At 36.0% G+C, this 8346-nt stretch overlaps 2 protein-coding genes across 4 annotated transcripts; both read right to left on the bottom strand.

Annotated features, from left to right (window-relative positions):
- Positions 1–574: 574 nt before the first annotated feature.
- LOC101159272 (transmembrane protein 248) lies at positions 575–3487 on the bottom strand. 3 transcript variants are annotated; one of them, XM_004072612.3, is made up of 7 exons: positions 3317–3487; positions 2343–2535; positions 1863–2130; positions 1673–1772; positions 1391–1532; positions 1281–1316; positions 575–1074 (listed from the first exon to the last, which is right to left on the bottom strand). In XM_004072612.3, the coding sequence occupies exons 2-7, from the start codon at positions 2499–2501 to the stop codon at positions 985–987; spliced, it is 795 nt and encodes a 264-aa protein (XP_004072660.1). In that variant the 5' UTR covers positions 2502–2535; positions 3317–3487; the 3' UTR covers positions 575–984. The 3 variants fall into 3 exon arrangements, with proteins under 3 accessions (XP_004072660.1, XP_023814269.1, XP_011477504.1); XM_023958501.1 differs by lacking the exon at positions 3317–3487 and adding an exon at positions 2792–2812; XM_011479202.2 differs by having other exon boundaries at positions 1007–1074; positions 1207–1316; positions 3317–3486.
- A 138-nt stretch (positions 3488–3625) lies between these two features.
- On the bottom strand, positions 3626–7932 carry plbd2 (phospholipase B domain containing 2). Its single transcript, XM_004072411.4, has 12 exons — positions 7693–7932; positions 6690–6783; positions 6453–6611; positions 6250–6350; positions 5929–6143; positions 5493–5587; positions 5240–5400; positions 4956–5051; positions 4759–4830; positions 4521–4673; positions 4258–4420; positions 3626–4132 (listed from the first exon to the last, which is right to left on the bottom strand). The coding sequence occupies exons 1-12, from the start codon at positions 7899–7901 to the stop codon at positions 3962–3964; spliced, it is 1689 nt and encodes a 562-aa protein (XP_004072459.1). The 5' UTR covers positions 7902–7932; the 3' UTR covers positions 3626–3961.
- Positions 7933–8346: the final 414 nt, after the last annotated feature.

The following is an 8346-nucleotide window of genomic DNA, read 5'->3' as shown; positions in this document are numbered from 1 at the left end:
TGTGACCACATAAGTCTAATTTCATTTGAGTCTTATTTAAAACTAGCAACAATACTTTTCAATGGTAATAATTTTTAACAATATAGTAGCAATTATTTTTATTTTCTTTATGTACACAAAGATAACATGTATGGACAATTTCTTATAGTTACTCCTAAACTAAGTTTGTAGATCTGATTTTGAAACTTCCTTTTTCACCTTCAATTCCACGAAATACACAAGGAAAGCATTAGGAGATTAGTTGTGTGATATAGTTTAAGAGCTGAAAAGAGCTAGAAAGGATAGTCCAGGACAGAAGATGACAGAGAGAAGTTGTTTCTTAGCCTATATGCCCCACCAGGGGTACAAAGGATAACTATAATTTAAGATCCATTCAAAGAGATAGATGTGGGTTTTCAATTTGGAGCAGCGCTAATTCAAGAGAGACCTAACTGAACAATTACAACTTTGCAACCAGACTGTGTTAAGCTTAAAAAAGACGACATTTGCACCAAGTCAAAATGACATAGTTAAGATTATATGAGTTATTCTTTTGAATTTATATTCTTAAAATACCCTCTTGAACTACAAAGACTACCATCTATTTTCTTTATTTTTCAAAATATGAGTACTACTTCTCACAAAAGCCAAACTGATGCATTTTATTTTATTTATGAAGAGACATAACGTGGTGGCATGGTGGTGTAGTGGTTAGCACTCTCACCTCACAAGAGGGTCCAAGTTCATATCCCAGCTGGGAGTTTGCATGTTCTCTCAGTGCATACTTGAGATTTCGCCGGCTTCCTCCCACAGTCCAAAAACAATACTTACAGGTTAATTAGTATCTCTAAATTGCCCTAAGGTGTGCATGCGGGTGTGTGGACCTGCAACAGACTGGCGAAAAGTTCAGGGTACCCCCTGCCGCACCAAACAGTAGCTGGGTTGGCTCCAGCAGCCTTTTGACCCACAAACGGACTCAGCGGTTTCAGGAAATAGATGCATGGATCAAACATAGTCAAAAACACAGTTTTCTTTCAGACAAATGATTTCTTTATAGCAGAAGATGATGGATATTTCATTGTCAATCAAGGGCTCCTGTAAACACAACAAAGTGAGATTAAAAGGGTTTCTTAATATTTCTAAACATTTTTAAGCAAAAACATTAAAATAAATTGTCCTACAAACAAAATGATAAAAATTACTAAAAGTAAAAAAATCTATAGTTACATGGTGGCGTTAGAATCAATCAGACTTGCAGCTATACAAAGAATCAAACAAACTCCAAGCAGACACACACTAACTTCCAGCAAATGTCGCACTGCTACGCTTTGCTCCTCCTGAAGAAAAAGTAAAAAAATAGGTCATTACCATAGGTAAGTAAGATAAATTGATCAACTGTGACACTCTGTACCTTTGTTAGCATGATTACAAGAGTAGGGTCATCCTTTGAATCCAGACTGAAGCAGGTTTGTGATGCTGTGGGCAACTGATTGTTTGCAACCACATAAGTTGTTGTAATATTTTTCTCTAATGCAGGGCACTTTGGAGGAGATCTTTATTTAAATACAAATTATGCCCACATAAAAAAATGAAAGAAAGAAAAAATTTACAGAAATATTTTAAGTTACCAAGCTGCTGAGCTTTGAAATTAAATGAAGCTAGAAAGGAACTATTGAAGCCCAAATTTACTTACAGACTCATAGGCAGAAGGTGCGCCGGAGCACTAATGGTGAGGCAGGTAGATTTATTCACGCCAGACGTAATTTGTATGGTCAGATTAGCAGTTTCTTCATCTAAATTGTAAAAATAAACACAGGGTTTAATTTATTAGGTACAACGTCAGTTTGAAATCCATTAAAACCTTTTCTTTTTATGAAACCAACCTCCAAGATGAAGCTCTCTGGCACTTAAGACAGTGGATAAACTGAATTCTTTCAGTTGATTACTTGTTAAACTGGTAGTTATGACCAGAGGAACCCTGAGATTTTCCAGCGTGACAGAAAGACTGTTTGATGAGTTATTAACAGAAGTTGCTTGATCCTTTTTCTGTTCCAGAGGTGAACGAATTGAAGAACGGTCCAGAAATGAACTTGAATTTGCCTTCACACACAAGTATAATTGCGATAAAGAGAAGAAGATGTTGTTCCAATTCTACAAAGGAAATAAAAATACATGAATATCAGTTCATGCATCTAAAGACTTGTTATTGATGCATGTGAATGCAAGCACTCTAATGATGGCAAAATAAAACCTTACACTGCTGCTAATCAACTAAAATCGAAATGCATATCGTGTGTATAAGATTCCAAAGCCAATAAAGTTTTTAAGAAAGGTCTAAAAATTCAAAAAAATAAAGTCTTTACCTTTGTGTTGTCTGGATTAGGCAGTGTGTGGGTCTCACTGTAAAAGCTGAGGCATATCAATGAGATGGCCAGGGTCAAGAGGCAGAAGAAAAAAGTTGCTGCTGGTGGATTATGGGATGCATATACTCTCAGGTTAGAGATTGGCTGGAAGATGCCCATTTTAAGATGTTACACATACATGAGATGTAGAAGGCTGCAAACGGAAGAACATATAGAAGAACACATGTTAATGAGCTACTAGCAACAGTGGCTGCCCCAGGCGAAAAGTAGTTTATTTAAGAGTACCAAAAATATACTTAGTCTATACTTAAAGTGAGGAAGTATATTTGAAGTATATGTATATGCTATCTATACATTGTAAACTTACAATGTTTCAATTTAGTCTGAAGTATTCAGTTGGTATTCTTCCTAAACTACATGTACAGGGTCTATACTTACTAAACTTATACTCAGGTATTAATAAAATCAACTTCAAGTGTACTACTTTTTGCTAAGGTTGGTTGTCATGAACAATAACAACAAATTCTGCCTAAAGTAGTGATTTTCAGTTGTGGTACTGTGGAATCATTTCTGTTACTATGACGCCGTAAAGAACATGTTTTTGTTTGTTTGGGTTATTTTTCACACTCGACATATTTATGAAACACAAATAAAACTGGTTCAGTGAAACACAAATCTCTAGATTTTCTTTTAAAGAAACATTCATTGTTTTGTATTTTTCCACAATATACTACTAGTATGTCGCCGTATTTATAGACCGAAAATTACGTTCAAATCAAAATATGAACGAAACGAGATAACTATGATACATTTAGAGTAATTTACAAAATTATAAAAACCCAACTTTTTCTATTACCAGCCTGGTGTAAACAACACACTCACTACAGTGAAAAAAGACGTAGAAACTTCCTCGTCGTAACAACTGTTAACACAAACGTCCTACTGAGTTGGAAGGAAGAAACATGTTTTCATACCTTAAAACTCTTATTTCGGATCGTCAAAAGATCTCCTGAAATGTGATTGATTCTTTATTCCATCTGAAAAGTAGCCTGATCATTACTTTTCACAAGATGCGACAGTTTCGTCGATAGACGGCACAATATCACCATGACCACTAGGTGTCACGTGACATGTGCGTGCCATCTCTCAGTAGCTGTTTTAATTGGTTTTCCCATCAAAAAAGTCAAATCAGATCAAATAAAACGTTCATTTTTGGTGAAAAAACGCTTTTTCAAATCTTAATATATTTACTGTGATAAGGATAACAACTAAATGCTTGTAGTGTATGTGTAGTCACCATGTTTATCAAAAAATAATCATGGGTTTTATTTATTAAGTACATATTAAAACATACATTTCTTATGAAAATAAGATAAAAAATAAAAAAAACATTTTCAAATTAAAGTGGTACATCCCAAACAATAGCAACACTTCTTGGCAAGATTGTAAATCACTCAATCTTTTGTGCAAAATGAAACATTGTAATAGCAATTAAAATCAGTATAATCACAATTTTTCAATTACAGATAAATCATTCAACTGTTTTATGCTAAAGCAGGCTTAAACCCATCAAAGCTGATTTTGTATATAATGCTAAATGCATACAAGCATAATATCAATCAAGGGGTCCAGGTGACTTTTATAGGCTTGAAATTCCAAACATCCGGATGGCCCATATGCACCAGATCTTTGTAGGGTGAAGTGCTCCACTGGAAGGGTGGCAGTTGGTCCCAGGTTGGTCCACTTACTGCAATCATGCCATACTCTTTGAACATTCCAAAAGAAGTCATCTGCATAGGAAAGGAAAAATTGATAGGAGTAAAACATAAAATCAAGGTAATTTTTTATCTTAAAAGAGATGTTGGAGACAGGATGGCTAAACTGAGAACTATTTGATGTGACATCAAATAAACACCTTCATGTCTGTTCCTCCATGTGATCTTTGCTTTAGGGCACCAAATGGGTACGTTCCATTTGCTGGATTCAGGTCTGAACGGGCCGAAATGGCATTCTCTCCATTCTGAGGTGGATTACAGCCTTCACACATTGATAATGGATCTTCTTTAAAGTTATTATATCTAAGTAGAAAACAGGATACATCACACATATTGTAAAATTATATTTACAGTTTAACAAGAAAAATCAAATATGTTTTAACTTCAATTTCACAAACAATACCTCATTAGACGAATCATGGAATCCAAATCTGTGACTTGTGTCTGATTCCTCCTGAATATTTGTGCTCGAGGATTCTGGTCTAGGGAGAACCATGGGCCAAATTTCTCAACAAGCTCATTGCAGCCACTTGCATTAAAAATTTCCTCATAGTACCTGGTAAACATACAAAAAAAAAGAAAAAAATTGAATTCTGGGGTGCAAATGTATGTGTTGCAGTGTCTCCAAAGCAGTTGCTTACGGTATGTTAAAACTGGCCCAGTATCCATTCCTCAGCAGTTCTTGAGTCTTATCACTGTAAACAACAAGTCCCCTGCAGCATTGCAAGATAAGAGGTGGTTTTTGTAAGTAGTCAAGTGGTCAAAGGGCTGCAGATTTATCACACAAAAGTCAATTTTTTCTTTTATTTTGCTATAAAAATTGACAATAAAGACTTACGGAATCTGCTCCAATACAACAAAAAGATCTTCTTTAATGTCTGTTTTCCCGGGTGTGAAGTGGTTATAGTTGACAATCATCCACTGGTTGTTGTACCTAAAAACTCACACAAGTCAGACCAGATTTTGCATTAACCTTTGACTTATGAGTAAATAATAACTAAAAAAAAAGGCTTTAAGTCAACATTTCACAGAATAAACCGTTAGCCTGAAGAGAAAAGTGATCTCTCTATGCCTTCACATAAGAAAAAATTAAACATAAGACAAATCATTTGTAAAACTTACGTCCCACTGTTGTATTTCCTAAATATCTCAGCCCACTCCTTGGCAGTGGTGGCCAGTCGATTAGCGACGATGTTCCGTAGCCATTCCATGACAGTTCCAGTCGGCTGAACAAACTTCCAGAGGGTAGAGTTGCTGTTGCCAATAGTGGTTTCCAGTGTAACCTGTAGACAAAACAGCATTTTCATTTTTGCTATTTATCTTTCTTTTAAATTGTAGTTATTCCAAAAGTCATTGCCATTCAAAATGCTCTTACTAAACCACTGCTTAGAATGTAGAAGTCATCTCCAGAGAAGATAGCTCCAGGATAAGATGAAAAGGCCTGAGTTCCTCCAGGAAGAGGGTCATTGCCTAAAAACGGGCACATGGTAATTAAACTGTTGTCAAGCATGACTCTCAGGAAGTGTATGTACATTAGTCAAGACTCAGACCAACTTTTAAACAGTGGTAATAATCTTTTCTTTTTTCTTTTTAAAATAAGTTCCTAAAAATTGTTAACAACCTTCTCTACTGGAAACTGGCCTGATTGTATCCGTTTTGCATGCAGATTAGCAGACGAATAACATGTGTGTCCACTGTCATTAGAAAAGTAGAAAGAAAAATATGAGACAGTAAATAATGCAAATTGTTCTAACCTATATGGACTTTTTTAACTCTAAGTAATAGTGATCACTGTGAACAAGCTAAACTACCCGAAGAGGATGCTTTGAAGGCAAATCTGTATTTCTTCATGATTCGCAGCATGGCTTGGTAAGTGTTCCAGGTGTCATGGGACACAAACAGGTCCTTATTGTTTGGCAGCAGTTTAATGAGAGCTGAGCAGGAGCCAGAGCCAAGAGGTCGAGTTTGACTTGATTTATTCAGAGCCGACTCCAAGTCTTCAATGTCTCCACCCATCTGAAAAAGTCTAGTTGGAAGAAGATGGAGAAAAACATATTGATAAAAAGGAACTGTTAGAAGTAAAGATATTTATTTAAGCAGTCAAATTACACAAAGTGGAAATAAATACTGACATGAATCCCATTGGATTGATGGAGAAGTGGCCTGTTGGAAAAGATAGTTGATCGTTGTAGCCATCTTCCAGACCTTTCAGCTGTAGGAGAACTAAATGTGCCTGGAAAACAGGAAGCAAATTGTCTGACATATGTACTAAAACAATACTTACCATATCATCTCAAACATGGATATGAATAGAATTGTTTTTTTCCTCACATACCTGATACCAGTAGGGTGATGTCGGTTGTTTCTCTATTTGCTCCTGCATCCACTCCAAGTTGGCTTTAATGAAAGCCTTAAGGCGCTCACAGTAACTCGAATCAGACACGAAGGGTCCACAGTAACCCATCAAAGTGTTCATCCAGTGTTTATAGATGAGCTGGATCAAAGATTCACAGGTTAAGAAGCACATAAACACAAAAAGGTCATTTGAGTTTTCAGCAGGATTCACGCTGACCTCTGAGGTAACTGCAGCCTCAACCACACCAGCAGCATAAGCCTGGATTCTGTCGTTGTACTGACTGCTGGTAGTGATCTCCAAGAAGGACCAACTGAAAGACAGCACAAGAGGAAATGCCAAACCTCAAAAATATGACAGTAGTGATAAAAAAATGATGCAAAGTCATGATGAGAATCAGCTAAATAAAACCTCTATGGCTCAAACTCAGTGGTGGAGCTAGAATATTTGATATGGGGAAGTGAAAGGGGGGCAGAAGACCTTGGAAGGGTGTTAGAACAGTAGAGTGAAAGGCTGTAAAATACGTACTTCAAACTGTTTCAGTATTGATAGGGTATTATTAATACATTTTCCAAAAATAAGAATTTCATCTTGCCATAGCATGGAAACAGCACAGATTTGGGTAAAGGTCAGGGTGCTGAAGGCCCAGGTGGGCTGACATACACAATAATAATTGACAGATAATAATTGAAGGGACTCAAGATTTCATTTTAAAAAATGTCTTTTGTTATTTTTGCAATGCTTAAAGAGGCTTGTACTGGTGATTTCTTGATCTTTGTCAATTATAATATTATTATAATTTGTAAATTACAACAATAAGTATTGTCTTGATAATTTGTGTAAATTGTCCTGTCATTTTATTCTTGTAATGTTTTGTATTGTGTCTTTGAAACTTCCGTTTTACAAGAACGTTCAAAGTTTGTCTACAACCACATTTCAGATTTTTAAAAAAGTTGTTTCCAGAGTCAAATACGTCTATCTTAAAAGACACAATTAGCCTAAAGTTAAGTTTTTTTTCTCAGCAAACGCACAACATTATTACATCCTACTTTATAACACTAGTTTGTACAGAACTACGACAAAATCGGATTACGAGCTGAAAAGGAACCGTGATGAAAAACATCACTAAAATTCCCTTCCTTGTTTAGGAGTAACGGGGAAATGAGAAAGAAGCGGTGCCAGGCTGACTGAAGCTTCGTAACGTAAACATCGATTCACTCACCCTGAGGTTTCGATGTCGTTGGTGAAGTTCGCCCAGGCGACAAAGCCTTCATGATAGCCTTCGACGACGGTCAACTTTCCGCTGCCTTTATCAATTACTGCGGATCGGATTTCAGCTCGACCACAGCCCCAGAAAAGACCCAGCACTAACAAACTCTTCATAAATGTTGACATTTTTGCGCAGACCGTCTTGTTTTGCCTGAAAGCCATGTTGACATGAAAAAGTCACGTGATTCATGTGACCGGATCACCTGATTAAACCAAACCACCGGTTTTTCAAAGTAAAAGACCCATGTGACGCATACAAAAATGTGTATTCATGAGGGGAAAAGCTATAAATTAGACCATTTTAATCAATGGCTTACAAATATATATGTATAAAAACTTCTAATATCTTTCTCCATTTTACCACTAAGTGTTATTTTTTTACTTGAGAAATGGGAGTGTTCATCTAAGTTGGACTCGTTAAACAAAAGGGGAATTGTAACAGCTTTGGTTTTGTTTTACTACTTTTTTTTTTCCAAATCAACTGTAAAGATTTACTAGATTTATTAAAGCTATCCATCAGGAAATATTCACTATAGCCATCTCTTAACTAATAGACTTCATTTCATTATTTCTAAAATTCAATTTCTTCATTGGGACAAAAAACGAC

This window comes from Oryzias latipes, chromosome 9, assembly GCF_002234675.1.
Source record: "Oryzias latipes chromosome 9, ASM223467v1".
Lineage (NCBI taxonomy): Eukaryota > Metazoa > Chordata > Actinopteri > Beloniformes > Adrianichthyidae > Oryzias > Oryzias latipes.
Note: the sequence above shows the minus strand (reverse complement) of the source record. Positions and strands in the feature narration are given on the sequence as shown.

Bases quoted from the DNA above. Each gene is read 5' to 3' on its own strand.
- LOC101159272 (XM_004072612.3), bottom strand. From the start codon at position 2,501: ATGGGCATCTTCCAGCCAATCTCTAACCTGAGAGTATATGCATCCCAT. The intron at 1,533-1,672 runs GTAAGTAAATTT...ATTTAAATAAAG, and splicing joins CACCTTCTGCCTATGAGTCT to ATCTCCTCCAAAGTGCCCTG. The intron at 1,075-1,280 runs GTTAGTGTGTGT...TTGTGTTTACAG, and splicing joins CAGTGCGACATTTGCTGGAA to GAGCCCTTGATTGACAATGA.
- plbd2 (XM_004072411.4), bottom strand. From the start codon at position 7,901: ATGGCTTTCAGGCAAAACAAGACGGTCTGCGCAAAAATGTCAACATTT. The intron at 5,588-5,928 runs GTAGTTTAGCTT...GCCCGTTTTTAG, and splicing joins CTTCAAAGCATCCTCTTCGG to GCAATGACCCTCTTCCTGGA. The intron at 4,674-4,758 runs GTAAGCAACTGC...TATGTTTACCAG, and splicing joins TGGGCCAGTTTTAACATACC to GTACTATGAGGAAATTTTTA.